This window comes from Solanum pennellii, chromosome 8 (genome assembly GCF_001406875.1).
Source record: "Solanum pennellii chromosome 8, SPENNV200".
Taxonomy (NCBI): domain Eukaryota; kingdom Viridiplantae; phylum Streptophyta; class Magnoliopsida; order Solanales; family Solanaceae; genus Solanum; species Solanum pennellii.
The window spans coordinates 54,857,004-54,880,784 of NC_028644.1; the positions used below are offsets into that span (position 1 = coordinate 54,857,004).

The 23,781-nt window shown below is 32.3% G+C and overlaps 1 protein-coding gene across 2 annotated transcripts in view; it reads left to right on the forward strand.

The window, feature by feature from the left end:
• The first annotated feature begins 16,160 nt into the window (after positions 1–16,160).
• Positions 16,161–23,781, forward strand: part of LOC107028546 (nuclear transcription factor Y subunit A-8-like) — a 14,228-nt gene continuing 6,607 nt past the window's right edge. Inside the window, exons 1-4 of one of the 2 annotated variants that reach the window (XM_015229648.2) lie at positions 16,161–16,424; positions 17,768–18,157; positions 18,448–18,560; positions 19,143–19,214. In XM_015229648.2, the coding sequence (XP_015085134.1) occupies positions 17,863–18,157; positions 18,448–18,560; positions 19,143–19,214 (480 nt within the window). In that variant the 5' untranslated portion in view covers positions 16,161–16,424; positions 17,768–17,862. Of the gene's footprint in view, positions 16,517–17,767; positions 18,158–18,447; positions 18,561–19,142; positions 19,215–23,781 lie in introns of both variants that reach the window. The other variant, XM_027918881.1, reaches the window with a different exon arrangement.

A 23,781-nucleotide genomic window follows, 5' to 3' on the forward strand; every position in this document is an offset into this window, starting at 1 on the left:
ATATATTGCTTTCTATTTTGAGTTGGCCGATGATACCTACTCAGTACTCGTGTTTTGTACTGACCCCTACTTGTAATTGTTTTTCTTTGTTATTTGTGGAGTGCAGCAAACGTGCCATCGTCTTCAACTCAACCGCAACTCTAGCCAGTCTTCATCACGTCGGATCTCAGGGTGAGCTAATGCTTCTAGCTTGGACTGGATCTTCTCCTTCATGTCTTGATGCCTTGAAGTTCCGGCATGGACTAGCTATTTATTATTTTAGCTTCTTAGATTTAGTAATTTGAGGATAGATGTTCTTGTGGAAATGACTTCCAGTTTTTGGGAACAAATAGTATTGAGTTTTTAGAAGTTATTTAATCGATTTTCATTAATGAGTTTTAAGTCTTCCGCATTATATTTTGTTAATTATGGTTGAAATGTTAGGGTATAGATTGGTTGGTTCGCTCACATAATAGGATAATTGTGGGTGCCACTCGCGATCCGTTTTGGGTCGTGACACATTCCTCAAGCTATGTGATTTCCAATAATTTTACAGCAAAATTCAAGTTGAACATAATCGATTTTCTTCGAAATTTTATATCCAGAGCATCAATCAAAAAATAATCTACAGCAAAAATTGGGGGTGATTGAAGGTGGGGTAGAAGAAAAAATTGTGGTTCCTACATTAGGAGAAGATATGGGCTATCAACATGGGTGGTATACTGGTGGGACTGTTTTACCCTTAATTAAGATTTTGAGTTCGAGCCCTTCATATAGAGAAAATCATGTTAGGAACGTCATTTCCAAATAAATCCTGTAGCGCGCAATCCAAATATAGTTGGAGCTCCAATATTAAAAAGAACACGGACACCGAGTGGAAAACTATAAATTAAAAAAAAAAAAAAAAGAAACTCGAGTGTAGTTTAGATTTAGCGAGTATGAACGTCACTTTGGTTTTAAAACTTTAGTCAACTTTAATAGTTATATTACGTGGATTGCCCGCTCAACTATGAAAAAATAATTAAACTTGATATAAATGTCGATTTTATTATTTTTTCCCAATTTGAGTGAGTTCTTTGATGGAATATATTCCGACTCATCAGATATAATTATTATTAGTAACAAAAGATTAACGTTAATTTGATAGTGTACTATGACATACATTATTTTTTATTGTTTTTAATAAGCACGTCATTAGCCCTATCATTTAAGGCATCTTTTGACTTTAAAATATTTTTGATAACCATACACTTGGCCTTCATCTGATTAAAATGTATATTATAGCATCGACAATAATTAGTTTAAGAGACTTTAATCTGGCAGCCATTGGGAACTAAGAAAGGACAATTAAACTAATCCAGTTCTTTACTAGTTTGATGTACTTTAATTAATAAGTTTGTTAGGAGTTGATAAGATCAAATTGGACTGTTATGCTCATCCTTTTTATATTGCCATAATAAATTTTCAAGAATTAACAAGTACATTAGTGCAAGTTTATTCTGCTTAATTGTAGCCATCTCATGATCTTTTAAGATAGGTGGTTAAAAGGGAATAAGGATGACAAGAAAATACTTATTAAAATTTTCTCCTTGCGACGGTCAAACAATATAAGATTCGATAAACGTTTTAAAATGATTTTTTAAAATCAAATTAATGTAAGAAAAAATGTAATTTTTTTGTACTACTTTTCATATAGTGATCGGGATTCTCGTATAACTATGACAAATTTTTATTTCTATTCGACCAATCGGTCTCATAGTTACACAAACTTATACCATTACACTCACGAATAGAATCTTAGCTTGAGCCTACCTTTAATTTTGAAATGCTTAATTAATCTTTTTTTTTAAAAAAAATTAGTTAAAATGACTCTCAGAGAGAGAAATATAATACTCCATATGTTTAAAAGAGAATGATTTATCCCTTTTTTTTTTGTAACATTTTAACTTCAATTTTCACGTGACATGTTTAAGATCACAAGATTAAATGACATTTTGATACAATTGACATAACTTTAATTTAGGATCACAAAATTAAAAATTCTTTATTTTCTTAAATTTTATGTCAAATTAAATTAGATTTTTTTTTAAAACAGAGAGATTTATAATTATTATAAGAGATACTATAATAATTGTTGTGCTTTTGATATAAATATATATATGGAAAAAAGTTTGAAATATATCTGAATATTGACAGATATTGTTGTAACAATCACAAATTTTGAACAAGATCTATTACCCCATGCATTGTATATTTACATAGGCACATATATATCTTTAAAATATATTATTAAATAGTACATTAATAAAAGATTCTTCTATATATTCGGAATTATTATAACAATTTTGATAAAATTCATATATATTTCAGATATTTTTTCTATATTATATAAAAGAAAAGACTTCACTGGTCCAAAGCGTAAAGTAAGTTTAAAAAGGAGATGGGCCACTCTTAGAAAAAACCTTTTTTGCATTTGGGAACATTTGTTAAGATAAGATGCTTGTATTGTCTGTATGTATTGTGTATTATTAATTTTAATTGGAATAAGTGTCTTTCCTTTAAGAGCTTTCAGCATTCTTGTTTAGTTTTAAATTTTAATTAAGAAATAATAGCACCTCATAAAACAACTAAAAACAAACAATATTAGTAAGTATATATCAAAACAAATCAAAGCACACGATGGATTATGTTCTTTTATTTCTTTCATATAGTTGTTATTGGTCATAATGCACAAGAATTATAGTATAATTTATGCTCAAATTCTGAGGACAACAATAGATTCTTCTAGTCAATATAATAATTTTGATTTGAAATATCAAATAATTCATCTCGTGCTTTTTTTGTTTTCTTTTTTTTTGATGATTTTTTCTGGCCGCAAACCAAATATGTGCTGTCATATGCTGAAATGTCATTATTCTATATACTATAAAAATAAAAATGGTACTATATTTTATAGTTTCCTCCGTGAGCTGACGTAGTCTAGCGTGAATGCAACTTCATTGATGTTTATGTCTTTTTTAATTTATATTTCCTTCGTTTTATAATAACCGATCACTTTTAATTTTAAACAAGTATTTAAAACTTTATAAATAATATGATTAATTTGACCAATTTATCTTTATTAATATTGATAGATATCCATATAATTCATAATAACATAGAGCACATAAGATGTATAAGTACACTAAAATGGTGATATGTAAGTGAATAATTACTCCCTCCGTCCAGAAATAATTGTCAGGTATATTAAAAATAAATATTCAAGATTAATTGTCAATTTAAATAATCAACAATTAATTAGCTAATTTTTTCCAATTCTACCCTTGATAATTATTCATTTTAATAATTATTGATTTAAAGTTATAAGAAGACTTTAATTTATAAAAGGTTGCTTTTGCAGTTTTCAATAAAATATCAATCATTCTAAGTACAGTTTTATAAGAGTCATTAGAGTAGTAGCACATAAATATCCATTCTCTGTATACCAAAAGTCCATTCTTTGTATTCATTCTCTGTATAAACTTCATTTGCCTTTAAATGTAAGAGTCATTAGAGTTATTGTTATAAACCTTACAATTATTTCTAGGGTTATATTAGTCAAATTACATATTATATTAAATTTTTCTTGAGGGATGTGTATCATCTAAACCTGACAATTATTTCTGAACGGAGGGAGTAAGTATTTAATGAACTTTTTGAAAAGATAAATTTTAGGAACTTTAATTTTATTTAAGTTTCCAAAGAGAAATTATGGTAACATCAAGAATGATTAGAATATTAATTATAAGGATTAAATGAAAAAAAATACTCCCTCTGTCCATTTTTACTTGTCCACTTTTGAATTGGCACAACTATTAAGAAAATAATTAATGACATAGTGAGTTTATCATTTTACCCCTATTAATTATGAAGTGGATGAAAAGTTCTTGTCACGACCCGATTTCTCGAGTCATGATGACACCTACTATAACCCACCAGTAGGTAAGCCAACCCGTAACCCACGTACAAAACAACGAACTCTCTCCCCCTCTGTGCAGGATCATGGCAGCATGGCGAGACAACTCATGGAACCTCGCCTCATACTCTGAAACGGTCATAGAGCCTTGCTCCAATCTAGAGAACTAATCACGAAGTCTATCTCTGACGCTCCGTGGCATTAACCGGGCCAAGAAAGCCTCTGAGAACTGACTCCAAGATATAGGAGGAGATCCAACTGGCCTGGACTCTCGATAAGCGCGCCACCACTGCCTGGCTGGCCCACGGAACTGATGAGCAATAAAGTCAGCTCCTCTCGACTCTAAGAGGCCTAATGACTGTAATGCTCCTGGCAAGTGAGCTGAAACTCGTGGGCATCCTCCCCAATCGCCCCTGAGAATATAGGCGGTGCCAACCTCTAGAATACCCCGAGCATCTTCTGCTCGCGCAGTGGCATCTCTCTAACCTCTAAGTATGGCGGGGCGGCTACATGAACTGGGGACGGTTGAACCTCTGGTGCCGCCGCGGCAGGTTGACCCTGCAGCGCTAGGGCTGGCGCTGGTACTGCTGGGGCTGGTGCCTGTCGCATCTCCCCAATAGCTGCTAGTAACTGAGTCAAGAGAGCATGAAGATCAGGTCCTGCAACTAGTGCGGGTGGTGGCTGGGCTGGCTCCTGCAGAGCTTAGAAAGCTTAGTGTTCAGTTAGAAGACCTCTTAGGTAAGGGGTTCATCCGTCCGAGTGTGTCGCCTTGGGGTGATCCTGTTCTGTTTGTGAAAAAAAGGATGGGACTGTGAGGATGTGTATTGACTACAGGCAACTGAACAAGGTGACGGTGAAGAACCGTTACCCCATGCCTCGTATAGATGATTTGTTTGATCAGCTTCAGGGTGCCGTTGTGTTTTCTATGATTGATTTGAGGTCCGGGTACCATTAGCTGAGGATTAGAGCAGCGGACATCCCTAAGACCGCATTCAGGACTCATTACGGTCATTATGAGTTCCTTGTGATGTCTTTTGGGTTGACTAATTCCCCAGCCGCTTTCATGGACTTGATGACACGTGTGTTCACGCCATACCTTTATTCACTTGTTATCATCTTCATTGATGACATATTGGTATACTCACGGAGTCGGAGTGAGCATGAGCAACATTTGAGGATAGTGCTCCAGACTTTGAGAGATCAACGGCTTTATGCCAAGTTCTCAAAGTGCGAGTTTTGGCTTGCGTCTGTAGCATTCTTAGGGCACGTGGTGTCCAAGGAGGGTATTAGGGTTGACCCGATGAAGATTGAGGCTATTCGTGGTTGGGACAGACCCACTTCTGTTACTGAGGTTCGTAGCTTTGTCGGGTTAGCGAGTTACTACAAGCGCTTTGTTAAGGGCTTTTCTACTATTGCAGCTCCTTTGACTCAGTTGACTCGCTAGGATGTTCCCTTTGTGTGGTCGGAGGAGTGTGAGATTAGCTTTCTGAAGCTCAAGGAGTTGCTTACTAGCGCTCTTATATTGACTCTTCCGGTTGAGGGCGAGGGTTTCACGATTTATTGTGACGCGTATGGTGTTGGTGTGGGTTGTGTATTGATGTCTACTGGGTACCTGTTGTTTGGTACTCATGCTACGCTCTGCATCTATTTTCGTGATGCAGGTCCGAGCACCAGTAGTTAGCGTCGAGTTTGGTGCAGTCTGGTCTGGAAACGGGGGTGAGCACATGACGTTTTGTACTATTTCAGTCTCCATCTGTATATATAAAGACTTGTCTTTTACTTTTCGAGACTTTCTAGTTTCGGTGGTCCACTTTTGGAACTTGTATTCGTTTTGTTGGTAGCTCTGTACTAGTGGCTTCCAGGTTCTGGGAGGGATCCTTATTTGTATTTATGTTTTGGTTTTCTTATGTTATTATAGTAATTTTGCTTACTCTTGTTTAGTTTCTACCCTCATACCCATTACGTGTTGTTTTGGGTTACGGGTTGGCTTACCTACTGGTGGGTTATAGTAGGTGCCATCATAACTCGAGAAATTGGGTCGTGACATTTCTACATTTTTCAAAGTAATTAGCCATTTAATTGTGGGTATAATAGGTAAAAAAAATTGTCCTTTCTTGATTGTCAAAATGGACAAGTAATTAGGGACAACTATAAAAGGAAAAGTCGACAAGTAATTAGGGACAACTATAAAAGGAAAAGTGGACAAGTAATTAGGGACGGAGGTAGCTTAATTTATTAAATGATCAAGTAATTTAGGACAAATATTATTACTAAGATGATCAGTTAATACAAGACTAGTTTATATGATTTTTATTGAAAAGGAACACTAACTACAACAAGAAGAAAAAGTTATGCTCTTTAGTGAGTGTGTATAGTTTAAGATTGAGACATGATTTAGTGGATGAGGATGTTCACTACAAAAAAAATAGCATTTAGCGATCGACGGAATCCGTCGCTAATCTATGTTTTTTCTTCGCTAAATTAAATTTGTGATGGATCCACGACGAATTGTTGGCTGTTGCTATTTCACTCGTTAGTAATCTTTTAGCAACGAAAAATGAGTTCCTTCGCAAGTTTAGCGACGTATTAGAGACGAATGATATCTATCGCCAATTATTAGTGACGGACTGCTCTGTTGTTATACTTATATAGTTCGTTGCTAATTTCATAATTAATTTCATCTTTTGAAATAAATTTGCGACGGAATTTTTGTCAATAAAATGTTTCGTTGCTAATCTGTCGTCAATATTTTTTTTAGCAACAACCAAATCGTCATTAAATTTGTTGCTAAAAATTTCTTGTAAAATAATTTTATTTATCTATTTTAAATATACATTGCTTAAATAAATTAAATAACAATTACTGAATACCTCTAAAATATTAAAAATTCATATAAAATAATTTTTAGAGGGTTCAAAATCTATAGATAGCAAAATCTGAATCACATACACTCGATGCAAAACATCAAAAACAATTTGTCAACTATTCTTAAGAAAACCTACATTCCTTAACTGTTGTTATTGCACAGTTTGTACTTTTCATAAACACAAAAAACATCAAAACTAAAACTATAGATGACTAATTAAGGGATGCCCTCATACTTGAAACAAAGGGATAAATCTCGTCCTCATTAGTAGTAGCAGGAGGAGGCCCCATGGTGTCACAAGTAATGAATTCTCAATGGGAGTAACTACTTGTTGTACCCGCTTCATAATAACCAGAAAAATGATTAGAAAGAATCATTTGCTTTACAAACACATCTATATTCCAAGACCGCATATTCTTCGCTTTTTTTATCCCTCGACAGCTTGGTAATATGCTTCACATTGATCAATATCAAATTGAGAGATTGTTTTACCGTGATATTTATTCATACTTTTTATGTAATAATAAATTGAGATAAAGAGGTAACATTAATGATTAGGAATAGAATTATAATGGAAGAAAAAGATAGAAACATACATAACCTTTTAGCTTAATTAAATGTGCTATACTTTTTTAGCCAACTAACAGTATACATTTAAGCTTAGATTAAACCATCATCAATGGAAAATTTGCAAAACACATTTGGGAACTTTGCAAAACAGATAATATAATACTTTTTCATATCTTTTCAGTGGTCCACGTATCCATATAAGTATCATAGTATCTGCTACATTTATCTTTGAACTTGGATGTTCTTGACTGGCTAACACTCTAACCCCTACATTAAGGTCGGTTTAACCACCACTCTATAGAGATCATTTAGTTTATAAGATTATGATAATTGGTGTCATCCTAAAATCTGGAACAAGTATGATGCACCCAAAACACATAGACAATCATCTTATTTCATGCGACAAAGTACATACTTCTACTAATTGGACTATTCTGACCTGTTCGTGTGTCACCCATGTTCTTCAACTATTTTACTCTTTATGAGAAGGTGAGTTCTTATTAAACTTTTGATAAAAAAAATGATGACTATTGTATTCGTTGAACTTTTGAGCAACTTTCAAAGAATTCTAAATAACAATACAACTTACTGTGATAAACTAATAACCATGATATTTCACTTGAGATTTATATGGATGGTTAATTCTGGCCAAGCAGTTACTTTTCGACATACTTAAAAAAGGTGATAATGCATTAAAAATAAAAACTAAGCATTGTACCATATGTCCTGGAACAGTTCAAAATGACCATTTCAAGTTTGGAAAGCCGCACCAACCCGTTAAGCAAAGCATAATCTAACTCGATAATCTGGATCGCGAAACATCAACAACGACTTCTCAATCATGGACTGCATGCTCAAATTTGAAGCAGGTGTCATGAAAGAAATTCAGAAATTAAATTGAAACTAGACAAAAAGGAAAAGTGATCATTTCTATCTTTCCTTTTCAAGATTTTAGAAGGTGATACCTGATCAGTTTGAGGATCCACTAAAATGGAATTGCAAATGCAATCAATAACCTTAACCCGTCCAACCCAATCAAAGAGGTCACTGTCTGCAATTTTATTCATCAAGTCTCCAAGAGAATTAAGACCTACAACCCCATTTCAAGGGACATGCAAATTGAGAAAGTTATGTTAGGAACAAGAAAAGAGATTCTATTCGTCAAGAAAGGAGGGAAGTAACAACACCAAGGTAAACAACCTTCCTTCCGATTAAAAAAGAATAATACTAAAACATCAAGTGAATAACGCACTAAGCTGAATCACAGATCTAGCAGTGATGTTAGTAGAAATATATAACCTTAGTACCGGAGCAAATAATTCAAAAGAACGAGAAAGAAGTACATAAAATAACAAATTTTGTATCCTGGAAAAATTTTCTGGCAGGTTATCTTTGATAGGAGTCGTATCATTCCACTTTTATCGGATGTCCCCAAAGGGAGAGACTAATGGAAAATAATTAGTAAGATGTCTTAAGTAAGAGCTCTCAAGGAGAGACTAGGTCAGCAACACAGTAATATGTTAATGCATTGATTAATTTATCATGTCAGTAAATAACTATAAAAATCTTAGCAAACTTAGAAGCAATTTAACAGTGTAAACGGACTAGTTTTGTCCGATTGTAAGTTTGTCAACTATCTGCTACAAAGGTCTTAGTGAACTATTTTCCTATCAATGACATTCAGATTTACCATTTCATTTTATCCTGTGGAATTTTACTCAGTACAAATAGATAATTATTCAGAATGGAGTTTGATGTACTAAATGATCTAAAAAAGGCATGAACCAATAAAAACATACAACAAGAAAAGCGCTACCAGTGTAGCCTGCGGGAAAGAACTCCAACATCCTTGTTATGTAAATGGAATGTCCTTTAGAATACATAGCATTACTTAATTAAAACTATGCTTAGCACAACGTAATAAAATCTAAGATACACCAATTATACCTCTTCAGACAATTTTACCCATGAAGATAGAGTCCTCTTTGGGTCTTTGCAACACCATCACAGGATAAGAGACTCCTACTGTAATGATCTAGTTTAAGCAAATCACACCAATAAGCAAATAGTGTTGGTGCTTCTCAAACAAAGTTGCAAGAAGATTTATTATTTTGATTGTTAATTAGGAGTCTCTCTCTAAGAAAAGGTCACTTTAATCTGCAGATAACAATAAAATACTTTTGTTAACAATATTGACATCATTAGAAAGTCTCGGAGTTAGCAAAATAAAAAAGATTACTGCTAATTCAACATTCTCACTATATAGAGGAGAAGACATCAGACACTTAAAGTAAATTACAACAAGAGAAAAAAAGAAATTCATACCTAAAAAAGAAGATTAATTTATAAAAAGTGATGGCTTATAATCTGGAGGCGATCGTCCATGAACTGTGTCGTTATCTTCACCTCGCTCTCCGGCGTTTGCTGATGTTGCTCGCTAGAGCAGGCTGCTGTCGGTGATTGCCATCGCTGCTCGCTGCGTGTAGCTAATGTTGCTGTTTTTTGCCGGAGAGGGAGGCAATTGGTGGCGCTATCTCTGTGCTGCTGTGGTTGACAGATGGAGACCACTTGGTCGCCTGGTTGCTCGTTGATTGGAGCTGCTGCCAGCGATGCAGGTTCGCTTGTGGACTTCGCGCGTCTTCTGAAGCTCGCCATTGTTTTTCACTACTCGTTCTTCAGGCTGCAAAGGCCAGAAAGAAGGATGGAGAAGAAGGCAAAAAAGGCGTAGGCGGCGGACTTGGAGAGAAGACGAGGAGAATGAAGAAAATTAGGGATTTGGGGTCTTTTGTATAAAATGGGAAAGCAAGGGTCTTAAATCAGGACCATTGATAAATTCGGATGAGCGGATGAGATTGACTTTTGAAGTTTGATGAATCATGATCGACGAATGAGACTAAATGAGAGTAGAGGAAATCTTAAATTGGAGTTTGCAACGGAATTAGTGACGGATTTTAAAATTCGTCGCTTTCAAATAAATATATATATTTATAAAAATTATATTGACGGATATTTTCGTCACTATATAACATAATTTTTATAAAAATATATTTAATAGTTTAGCAACATTTTTTTCGTCATTGATTCAGTCGCCCAATGTTAATTAAATTTGTCACCACTACTTTGTTACTAAATTCGTAGGGAAAATTAGGCTCCAAAGTTTCGCGCTAATATTTAGTGACATATTAAATATTCTGTTGCAAATTTGTTGCTATATTATATATCAAAAAATCATTTGTTGATTTTGCAATAAAATGGTTATTCCGTTGCAAATCCGTCGTTATTTAGTGTCGAAATATTGTTTGTCGCTAATATCCATCACTAATCGCTGTTATTTTAGTAGTTTCGCTCCTTAGTCTGGGGTCATTAGTTTGAGTCTTAGATATGAAAATAATTTTGATAGTTCCTTGATAAGGCCATATGTCGAATTCAAATTAATTGGAATCTATCGTAAGTATGAACACTAAATAAAAATTAAATGAAAAAGGGAAAAAGGTCAAATATGCCCCTAAACTATTCGAAAAGGTCTAAATATACCCTCCGTTTAAAGTTGGGCTCGCTCATGCCCTCGCCGTCCAAATTTTGGCCCAGATATGTCCTTATGGCCGTTAGTGGGTATACTGGACATATCCAACTCATTTTTTATTTTTTTAAATGTCACATGGAATTGTCATGTCATTTTGACCTTATCACATGTCATTTATATGAAAATGGAAAGAGATCAATTATGAACCTAAAAAGTTCTGAGACATAAACAACTAATCCGACCCATAAATCAGCCACTTCTAAACAAACTATCCGACACATTTTCAACAATTTTATTTAATTTTTATTTTTTTCCATAAATTTTGAAAACGAATGATTGATTAATAAAAAATATGAAAAATCATAAAATTAGCACCAAAAATTAAAAAAAAAATATTAACCTTAAATTCAACAATGTTAACACTTTTTATTTTTTTTTTATTTTTTTCGATAAATCCCGAAAATAAGTAATTGATTAATAAAAAATATGGAAAATATGAAATAAAATATAAAATTAACGCCAAAGATTCAAAATAAATATATTAACCTTAAATTCAACAATTTTAATATTTTTTTGGAAAATCCCCAAAATGAGTAATTTATTAATAAAAATATGAAAAATATGAAAAAGAAAATATAAAATTTATGGCAAAAATTCTCAAATAAATATAGTAATCTTAAATTCAACAGTTACAACAAATTTGTTTAAATTTAATGTTACTACATTTATTGTGAATTTTTGGTGTAAATTTTTTATTTATATTTTTATATTTTTCTTTTTTATTAATAAATTACTCATTTTCGGAATTTATCGAAAAAATAAAAATTTAAAAAATATTGAAATTGTAGAACTAAAGGTTGCTATAGTTATTGTGAACTTTTGGGGTTAATTTTAGATCTTTTTCATATTTTTTATTAATCAATTACTCAATTCGAGCTTTATCAAAAAAAAAGAAAATTAAAAAAATTATTGAAATTGTTGGATTTAAGGTTGCTAATTTATCTGTGAAGTTTTGGCGTTAATTTTATTTTTTTCATATTTTTCCTATGTTTTATTAATCAATTACTCATTTTCGGGATTTACCAAAATAAATAAAAATTAATCAAAATTGATAAAAATGGGTCGGATAATTTATTTAAAAGGGAGATTGATTTATGGATCGGATTAGATGTTTATGTGTCCGAATCTCTTTCCATTTTCATATAAATGTCATGTGGTAAGGTCAAAATGACATGACAATTTCATGTGGCATTTAAAGAAATGAAAAATGAGATGGATATGTCCAGCATACCAACTAACAGCCACAAGGGCATATTTGGACTAAAAGTTGGACGGCGAGGATATGAATAAGCCAAATTTTAAACGAGTGTATATATAGACCTTTTAGAATAGTTTAGAGGCATATTTAATCCTTTTCGCAAAGAAAAAAGAAAAGAAAAACAAGAGAGACATGGAAAACCTTATGAGATTATTTGGTGATTGGTTAGAAAGTGAAATTGTCAAGTAGTAAAATTTGTACAAGCAGCATCATTTTTTATACTATTTTAATATATGCATAAAAATGGTACGTTATTTGCTTAATATTTAAACATTTTATATAACTAAAACATATATTCCCTTTTCAAAATAAATGATGAATCAAAATAACTAATATATAAATAAATAATTTTATATAATTAATTTTTACCCTACTAATAATATCCACATGACTCTAAATCAACCAACAAACGACCCCTTAAAAGTGTTAACTACTTGTAGAATTAAGCAATTGGGATTATCAATTTATCTTGTTTGGAGCACCTAAGTTTTTCTTTTTAGAAGTTGGGAACCACTTTTTTCTCCTCCATCAAGACAATTATAATAAAGTCTTGTTTCATTTTCAATGTGGGTTTAATTGGGTAGGTATGTTTCTTCCAAAACTCTATCTTCCTTCCTACTAAATTTTCATCAACTAAGGGATCTTCTTTTCCCCCTCTCTTGAACAGTTCTCATTATAAAATTAAGCACAAAAGTTAGGTATTATTAAGTTTATTTTTCATACTCTTGCGCTTCATATATTTATTTATATGAAAAAGAATCCTAGGTCCAATTAGGTGGCTCTATCATAAATCTGCATTCTTTTTAAATTTATTTATTTCTAAAATATTTTATGTATATAAAAAAATGTATGTTTTTTTTTACCACTAAGCCATAATTGTTTGTCGTATAACATATAAAATTGAAGAGGTAAACTTCTTATGACATGGTGTATTGATTAGTTCGCAGCACACCTCAATCAATTCTATCTCATAGTTTATTAGTGGTACCAACAACTTATTTCATAAACATACCCTCCCTTATTACTTCTTCCATTTTTTTTTAGTTATTCCTAATTATTTGTCTATTTTAACAAATCAAAGAAAGATAATTCTTTTTTATCTATTTATCCTCAATTATTTACTTTGAAAAAAATAGAACCTTTTGAGAAATTTAAATTTTTAACTCACCAACTTCACAATTAATAGAAGTAAAATGGTGAAGTCAATATCTCAATTTTTTTCTTAATAAGTGTGTCAATTTAAAAGGTAACAGGTAATTAGGAATAGAGGGTGTATATAGTCTAATTTCTGAAGCGGAGACTAGATCGTATCCTTGTCCACTATCGTTTGGTAGGCCGCATTAGAAGAAATAACCATATATTTGGCAACGTATTATCTAGTACTATGTTTGATAGGAACTTGAGCCTATGTATAACTAACTCATGGATTAGTTAGACCTCCTATATGGTATTATAAGATGTATCACTAATACCTTCCATTTGGAGGTATTAGTAATACATAGGATATAATACCATGAGATAAGTCTATGTAAAGATAAAAATACCCCTCAAATCATTTTAATTATTTTGTTTATTTTTTTGATTTTATGTAAAGACAAAAATACCCCTCAAACTGTCTTTTCGATTTTAAAAGTAGATGATTATCTTTATAAATTGAAAAATGACATTTCTGAGTAATCAATTTATTAAGATGACAATTATTTATCCTCAAATAATTCAAGTAAAAAGTTAGCAAACATGATAGCAAAATTGTTCTTCTCATAGCTAGTTAGAAGCCTTAAAAAAATAATTTTATCCGGTAATTGTCTACCTTGACCCAATTATCTAATAATGGTATAATTGGAAAGAAAATTTTTATAGAGTTTTAATCCAAACACAAAATGAGGTGGGAAATATTGAACAAAACTCTTGAATCTTGACAAAAATAAACCCTGCATTATTAATCTCTACACTACTGTTCCCTGCATTACTAATCTCTGCATTACTAATCAATGCGTTATTAATTTTCGTACCAAACGAACCCAAAAGGAATAGTTTCTTACTCTCTGTAGTCAATATTAAAGTCTCCTTTGATTATGGAACAAGTAACTTTAAGATTAATTATCGTACGTTTAGTTATTTAAAATTGCTATTTCATTTTTAATATTGAGTTAAAATAATATTACAATCTCTAAATTTTAAAATAAATTATTTCGTAATTTTATCTCTAACTAACTATGGAATAAATTTATCTTAAAATTAATCTTAAGATTAAATTCATTATCCCTCATTCTAAAGGAGCCGTAAGTGAGTTCTTACTTTTTTTTCTTAATTAAAAAAATAATTAATCATAATTTCATTTAATGAGATTCTTAACTTCTTATACTTGACCTTAAATATATGTCATACTACAACAATTTACTTATAATATGAACTAGTGGAAGGTTTATAGTTAAAATTAATGATTCCATCTCCTTTACTTGGCAAAAATTAGTATTCCTTCCTCTTATTTACATGTCTGCTTCCTTTTTACCTTCAAGAAAAAAATAATTAACTTAATTTCTGAACTGAAATCTAAAATAAACAAAGGGAAGTATTTTCTATGTTCAACAATAGTTATCCATTATATTAAAATAATTGTTCAATAATAGTTATTTAATTTTAAAAATCAAGAAATAATTTACCTTTTGTGCCTATTTTTACTTTGTTATCAAATAGTATTATTTTTCAAAGCATGAAATTTAGTAATGCATAATACATATATTGGACCTTAAACTTGACTTCAAATTTTAACTTTGACCTCCAACTTTCATACTCCACAAATAGGCACTTTAACTATTCTATCTTTTAATAAGTAGACACGCGATTCCTACCTGGCAAAACGCGTGAAAATCACATATTCTGCGTGCGTGAAGAGTAATTTTTGAGGCCCACAACAGTAAAAAAAATAATGCTAAAATGACAATTCTACCACCTCGGGTTCCGGCCAATCTCCGGCAACCCAAAACCCCCATTCATTTTACCCAGCAGTTCTTCGTCTTCCTCCACGCCGGAGCACAACCCATGAAGGGAACGAACTTCAAGCTCGCTAAATCCATCAAATACCCGACCCCAAACCCATCAGATCTGCTGTCTCCGGCGAGAATCATCACGAAACTGCTGCAACCAGCAGCTCAAACCAGACAAAAAAGAACAACCAAATGACCTCCAAAACCCCATGAAAACAGACCCAACAACCACAAAAACCCAAACCAAGAAGCCAACAACAAACCTTTAAGCTTTGTCAAACAATGAGCTCCAATCTCTAAAAAATCATAAATTAAAATTAATTTTGATTTTTTTAGTTCTAAAATTGACGTGTAAAATATTCAACTAGTTGACATTCATTCAGTGGCTCACTAATACACGTAGGAGTGTTTGCCTTTCACGCTCTTTGTCTGTTACAATCGCGTGTTTATTTATTTAAAGGTAGGATAGTTAAAGTGTCTATTTGTGCACTATGAAACTTGGAGGTCAAAGTTAAAATTTAAAGCCAAGTTTAGAGTCCAATATATGTATTATGCCATTTAATAAAGTCAAAGATAATACCCCTATTATTGATTACTCCTTTCGTTTAACAAAGACTGACCTAATTTGACTTGACACTAAGTTTAAAAAAATGAAGAGATTTTTGTATCGTGTGATCATAAAATAAAATTATATCAAATATATAAAATTACATTTTAATCTTGTGATGTTAAACATGCCATGTAAAAATATGAAAGTAAAAAAAAACACTTTTTGAAACAAATTAGAAAAAGTCTTTTTTTTTAAAGAAGAAAATATTTCTTAATGAACAACTATAGTTAATAATGATATCGTTCCAAGTCTACTCGAAAGTCATAATTCTAATAATTAAGTTAGGTGGGTGATCTAGTCTAGTGTAGTCATATACTCTATCAAAATTGAAGAACATGTCCAGAAAAAAACAAAAGAAGGTGGATGTGGTGAGCCATGTATAGGAACTTGCTTTGTATTACATGTGATGACTGCAGGCATGTTTTTGTTTTTTTCGCTTTCTTTTTTTTTTATAAAAAAATTGGAGAAAGAAAAAGTAGCAACTACTCTTCCTAGTATAATAATAGTACTAGTACAGTAATAGCATTTATTCCTTTTTCCGGTGGGAGAAAACAGCACAGATAGCATCAAAACTCAGCAGATGTATGGATCCATTTTTCATTATCCAAACCAAAAGGTCTCATCTCTGTCACTAACTTATCTCATATTTTCTATTCAAGTTTTCATCCAACTTTCTGTTTCAAACATATTATCTTTCAGCCCAAAAAAGTAGGTCAAATATTGCTTGCTTAGATCTTGTAACTTTTCAAAAATTGGCTCCTTCAAATTTGTAAAATTCAACTGTTTGGTGCAAAAGAGCTTGGTTTTGGACAAGAGAAACAAGATATAAGTTTTTTTTTCCCCCTCTTTCTATCCATTTTTTGGTGTTCCTATGGCTATTAGAATAGATGAGTATTTGGTACTTTTGTTTTGTATAGTGGTGTAGGCTCTCAATTTTCTTTATACCAGAACTTAAATCTACTACATCAATAACTTATTACCTTATAAAAGAACTAGTGTTTTGTGCCTCTGCTTTTTCTCCTACTTGCTATGATGAAGTTAAACGTTCTTGTACATTTGCTTGCTGGTGTATTTGACTTTATAAATGGTGATTTTGGCAGTTTTTTCTGGAATCTTATGTAGAGCTTTGGTGTATAAATTTCAAATGCAGAAGTCAAATTTTTGTGGTTGAGCCTATTCAGTTTTTTACTTGGTTTTAGTGGAATACAAAAAAGCTCTGGAATAAAAATCTAGTCATTTGATTAATTGAAGGAGTTTTCGGATGAAGCTAAAGAAAGTAGTATGGAAAGCTTCTTTTCATTCTCACATCTTCTAGTTATCTCAGTCTGAGGCTTAAGTGCAAATTCTTGGTACATTGTAACATTTTTTAATTATTAAACAAATTCAGTTAATAAAGAAAAAAATTGTTTCTACTTTTGTATTGTCAAGTACTCTTTGTTCTCTGTTGCTTGCTTCTGTTTAGAGGGATTCCGTGTTATAAACAGCTAGAAAAGAATGGAGGTCTGACATTATGAGTCAGCATTTTGTCTACTCATCGGTCCTCACTGCTCCTCTTGGATCTATTTCTCTTGCAATGTGAGCTCATAGTTGATGGCCTAATAGATACGTGCCCTTAGTATACGAAGAGCTGATTCAACATACTAGGTTGACAACTTATTTGCTTGTTACTTCTTATTGGGTTGTAGTGAAAGGGTTGGTTCAGGGGAACAATATTTTTTTATTGGCTGACTTTGTGCTCATTTAGTTGATAAGGAGAATATCTAGACATCACTATCTATTGGTGTTCTTTGATTTTGGCGGAAGCACTAATCATTAGTTAGTAGTTCTTCAAGTCATCATATTCAGTTTCTTATTGCTAGCCTGTCCTTGAGTGATTGTTATGTCTATGTCCTCTAAATTTATGTCAGTCTGCCTAAATCTTCCTTGTCAATGTGTGGGTTTTTGCTCCCATTTAAACAGGTAACTCCAGTCTAGAGAGCTATAGTATACTGCAGTAGCATATAGGTTTTCCATATATTCGGTGTAAAGCTTCTAGAGCACCGGTTTTGAAGAGGATGCTAAGTTTCTCAAAGAAAGGTGGCCCTGGAAAAGAAGGTCAATCTTTTGCTCCTTTGTTTGTGAGTTGCTCATCCATGTGGAATTCCAGCGACAAAGCAGAATATGCTCCCTCTAAGAAGGTGCTGACCGGAGTGGAATCTGCATTGGAACATCACTCCGATATCAAGAAATCAGAATGCCAGTTCCAAGATCAGGATTCAACGTCAACTCTGTCAACTGGTCAATCTAATCATGTGGAGGCCGCAATGGGAAAAAGCAATACTGTTCTTCAAAATGTTGCAGTTCATCCAGGTACAAAATGAATGAAATGGAATGTAATCTCTTCTTAAGCTTCAATTCTGTTGGACAGGTTGCTCGCAAGTTAACAATTGAGATCTCACCTCCTGATATAAGAAATATTAGATGAATTTATTCAACTTTGTGGTGAAAACTTGGAATTTAAGTAACTCAAATAATGTTCTTATCAATATAACCCCAAATAGACTTTAGCAGGAAATTTTTAGCTTTCATATTTGTCATTCATATAATTTATACATATGCTGGCGGGTTGACATCAGTTATGTGATGTTCTTCCAAAATAGGTTGGGGTGGAACTTATGAGGTGCAAGCAGAGAGTGGAACAAACGCACCCCGATCAGGCGAAAGTGACACCAACACTCTTCCCCAGCCACAAGTGAATCATAATCATCCAATGGTCTGTAATCTTTTACTTATTTTCATCTTCTTTGTAGACTGGTCACTGGTATATCTTGATGTCAGTTTGTTTCCTCATTTCCATATAGTTACTGTCATCCAGCGATATTTATCTCTCTTTTGTTCCTTTTTACAATTTATCTTCCACTACCTCTGTGTTTACTTGGGTTTTGGTGTGTGTGTGGAATAGATTACTATGAAGTTAAAAACATCTCTCCTCTCCCAAAGTTCTTTCCTTTTGTTTCCTTTTCCTGTTCTTGCTTCCGGTGTCCTTACCCAGAGGAAGGAGATTCATAACAAAAATCTGGTTTCAGTGAAATTGCTCCATTCTTCTAAATTTAGTATTTTTCACCATTCCAAGTCACTACAACTCAGTAAATTACTAAGTGGCTCTGGTTGTTGGTGAATATAGGTTGACCCACATTGAAATTAAGTTTGTTTCGCTAAAGGAAAAAAACAGAAGAAAGAAAAAAAGGGGAGAAAGGAGATGCATTATGTAGAGTGCACTTTAGCATTAAGCAATTTAGATGAAAAGATTACAAAAGCAAAATAACTTAAAATTAATCAATCACTTTTTTTCTAGGCTTGCGTATCCTACCCTTTCGCTGACACTTACTTTGGAAGGCTCGTGACTGCTTATGGATCAAATGCCATTGTAAGTAACCTTTACTACATGTTATTTACCTACAAATATTTATAAGATTTCTGTCTTGTCTCTTTTGTGTTTTCTTTTTTGATTCAAAATCCAAATATAAGGTTACTGGAGTGAAAAAAGGTCAACTTGGGCCAGATTATCTCTGTGACTCTGCTTGATATTGCCAATGTCATTCCGACTTAAGTTGCATATTCTCACCTTTTCATGTTTGGATAATTGGTGCATTTTCCGTGTGAATATGTTTCTTTTTATGTATTCTTCTTTTTTTCCCTCTTCTTGGATCTGGGTGGGATTTGGTTCTTGTTATAAATTCTTTTGTTTATCAGCAACTAACTATCAAAGTTGATGCAAAATTTCTATATGTTATATCATCCTAAGAGGAATAGTGAAAGCTAAAACTGGTCACCTTTGATGCACTTCTCTTGCTTGAGATAACCATTTGGTGATTGAGTTCCAGTTTTTGGAAAGTATCTTTTTTTGTTGTTGAACATTTCAACTTATCAAGTATATCTTTGGACAGTCTTTTTACTAATTTGTCTTTGTTTTCTCACTAAACCTAGAGTTCTAATACTTTGAGATTCTTCAGCCTCTAGCAAGCTGAAAGTAATTTAGACTGCATGGAATTATTGAAGTTAAAATATTGCCTTACTGTATAATCACATCCAAAATATACTAAGAGAAGTGCTAGTTGGCACGAATTGGCACCATTGTGCCTACAGACAAGAATGCCCTTTTGGCTCCAAAACCACCTAACCTTTCCTTCCAAAAAACATAACCACCTTTGACTTTTATTTTTTCTTTTCTTTTGATAAATCTTGCCCATTTTTGTTCTATATTGATTTGATTTTGTTTAGTAGTGCTCGATGTTCACCATCCTATAAATCATAGAAACATAATTAGATAAAAAATAAATATAAATATTATCAATCAGATTTTCATTAACAAAAACATAAATGCATAACACATACATGCACCAGGCAATCATTGTTAAAAAAACACTTAAAAATTTTAAAAAAAGTTAAACTAAAACAAGTTTAAATAAAGGGACTAGGACTTTACCTCGCACCCATGTGCCTTGAACCAAAGACTACTGCATCCACCTATAGTTGTAGAGCTCTATATTATTTCTTTTTCGACCGTCCATCGATTGAGTCCCCTTTCTTTACCCCCCTGAATTGAATCAACAACTGTATCAACGGTGGCACTATAACCCTAGGGTTACCGCGACAACTTTTTCATATAGGTTGAACATTTTTGTTAGGGGAGGTTATCCATGAGAAGTATTCTTTCAACCCAATGGTTACTTTTCCAATAGATCACCCATTGAAGCAACTCGTACATTTCCTGTTTCATCGTCTTGCAAAACTCCCTTTTTAGAAAATGTAATTTCTTTACCCCTTCTAGAGAGGTGGTGAAGCTCAGTGACTTTTGCTTGTTGTAGGGTGATTGGTTATCCATACTTACGCTTCTCTTTTAGTGTTTAGGGAAGAGGAAAAAGATGTTGTGAATGTTGAGGAAGAGAAATCACGCTCTATTCATATTTATTAACAAACAAAATGAAAAAAAATCACCCTACCTAAATTTATATAATTTTTTTAATTAGTACAAATATAATTATTCTAGTCTAATAGTAATGTGCTATATTTACGAATGATGGGCTGTATGTTCGAATCTAGACTATGATTTTTATGTTTGGAAAGAAATTTTATGAAGAAATTAAGTTAAATGAAATTTTAATAATTACTCAACGCTAATTGTTATTTAATGAAAAATATAATCTTACGTGACAACTCTTAAAAACTTGTTACGTAAAAAGAACCAAAATATACGGAACTGGATTGTTGGCTCTTCATCTTTATCAATAGTACTTGAGTACACCTACTAACACTATTTGAAAAGAGTTGATTTTTCTTTCACTCTTTTAAAAACAAATTAATTAATTAATGTAAGGTTATGCGTATATTATAGAGCTCGTTTGGAATGGCTCTAAAAAGTAGTTTTTAAGTTCAAAATAAAAAGTCAAAATGACTTGCTCAAAAAAAAAAGTCAAAATGACTTTTAAGTGTAGACATAAAAAGTAGGATCTACTTTTGGTTTTTGACTTATTTTAAGTCATTTTTGACCTTGCAAAACACTTCCTAACTTATTTTAAGTCATTTTGGACTTATTTTAAATTATTTTTTATACTTGCGAAACACTTCCAAAAGTAAAAGCTGACTTAAAAGTAGATTTGATCAACTTTTAAGCCAATCCGAACACCCTCTTAATTACATTTTCAACAAGTTTAATTAATGTAACTACACATGTACATATCAATTAAATGTAATTACACATATACCGATCAATTAAATTTAATTACACATATAAACATATATTAAATTTTATTACACATATACACATCAATTAAGTTTAATTGATTCTTAATTACATTTTTCAACAGGTTTAATTAAGTTTAATTACACATACACATCAATTAAATTTAATTAAATTTATTTTTCAAAAGGTTTAGAAAAACACAAACATAATATACACATCACCTTACATCGATTAATTTGTTTTGAAAAGGGTGAAAGAAAATTCAACTCTTTTCAAATAGTATTTGTAGGTGTACTCAAGTACTATTGTTGAAGATGAAGAGCCAGTAATCCAATTCTATCGGATTTTTCTTCGTTGTAAGTTTTAAGAGTTGTCACGTAAGATTATATTTTTCATTAAATAAACAATTTACGTTTAGTAATTATTTAAGTTTTATTCAATTTATTTCTTCTTGAAAGAAATTTCTTTCCAAACTTAAAAAATCATACATTAAATTTGAACATGAAACCCAGCGTTAGTAAACGCATCACCATTAGATCAGAATAACTGCATCTACTACATTTAGGGCGAATCTTTTTTCATTTAATTTGTTTATAAAAATATGAATAGAGCGCGAATTCTCCATCTCAAAAAAAAAATAGAGCGCGAATTCTCTTTCTCAACATTTATAATATCTTTTTTATCTTTCATAAATACTAACAGAGAAGTGTGAGTATGAAGAGATTATACTTTCTTAAAAGGAAATTTTGCGAGACGATGAAACATGAAAATGAGTGAGTTCCTTCGAAAGCTGATCTCTTGGAAAAGTAACCATTGGGTCGAATGTTGTTTCTCATGGATGAATCTCTCCTAACAAAGATGTTTGACCTATATGAGAAAGTTGTCGCGGAAACCCCCCGAGGTTATAGTGCCATCCTTGATGGAGTTGTTGATTCAACTCAGGTGGTGAAGTGAAGGGGACTCGATCGATGGATAGTCGAACAAGAAACAATGCCAAAGAGCTCAAAAATTTATCGTCCTTCATTTGCATATCAGAAAAGAACTATTGTATTGTTGCAGATCACTGGACAATGTCCTCATCTTCCGTTTCTGAAGAATGTAATTTCGATGGTTCTTGAGAGACACCCCATTCAATGAGGACCACTGTCATCAACTTCCAACAATCTTATTCTTTTTTATGGTCTTATTCTTGCGATTTCATGAGCTTCGAGACTTGTGGCAATTTAAAAAATGTGACATAGAAGCTTCCAATTGATGATTGTGCTCAGACACAATTGTTGTAACCTAACATGAACCATCAGGCATCACAGAGGAATTAATTTTGGCTTTGCAGTCAACCCTTTTACTTGAATACCCAAGGGTTGATTTTCTACTCTTATCGCAAGCAAATGATAAAATACCTAGCGTATTCACCACTTTTTTTGTGTAACTCTTTTTAACAACACCAAAATTAGTTAGACGACTATGTTCTTCATAAAACGTGAAAAGAGATTCAGCACTGCCATATATTATACCTGCCCACAATGAGGTCTTCAATATATTGTTGGTCGGAAAAACAATCATCATTCATTGCATCTTCATTATCAGTCCACTCATCCTCAAATTCATATTCCTTTTCGCCTAAAACACTTGGAGATGTCTTACTCCAGTTGATTCATCTCTTGATGAAGCAAGTTTGGAAGATCTTCGTTTTCATTGTTAAAATATGTGCCGGGGTCATCACCATAGCCACAATTTGAATGTTCATCATGTTCATTTTGGTCCTTTGGACAACTAACTATCATTGTCACCTAACCCCAAATATTATTCAATATTTGAGTTAATTGACTATTACCATTATTGATGATCATTTTAATATATTATACAACTTCTATTTATAAATGGACAAACAAATGGGTCAAAGACTTAAAATCATGATAAAAGATAAAATGGGTAAAGGAGAAAGTAAAGATATTTGAAGAAAATAAAACTTAAACTTAAAATATTTTGCGAAATACAGAATAATCATAATTTATATTATTCGGAAAATGGCCTAAAATATCCTTAAAATATTGAAAATGGTACAAAATTACCCTCCATCCACCTATTGGCTCCAAAATACCCTTCCCACCCACCTGTTGGGTCCAAAATACCCTTGTCATCCACCTTTTGGTTCAAAATTGACCACTTATTTAACGGTTTTATATTTAAACTATTTAAATATTTTTTAAAATACGTGGTGCTCAACAATTTGTTATAATTTAACTTATTT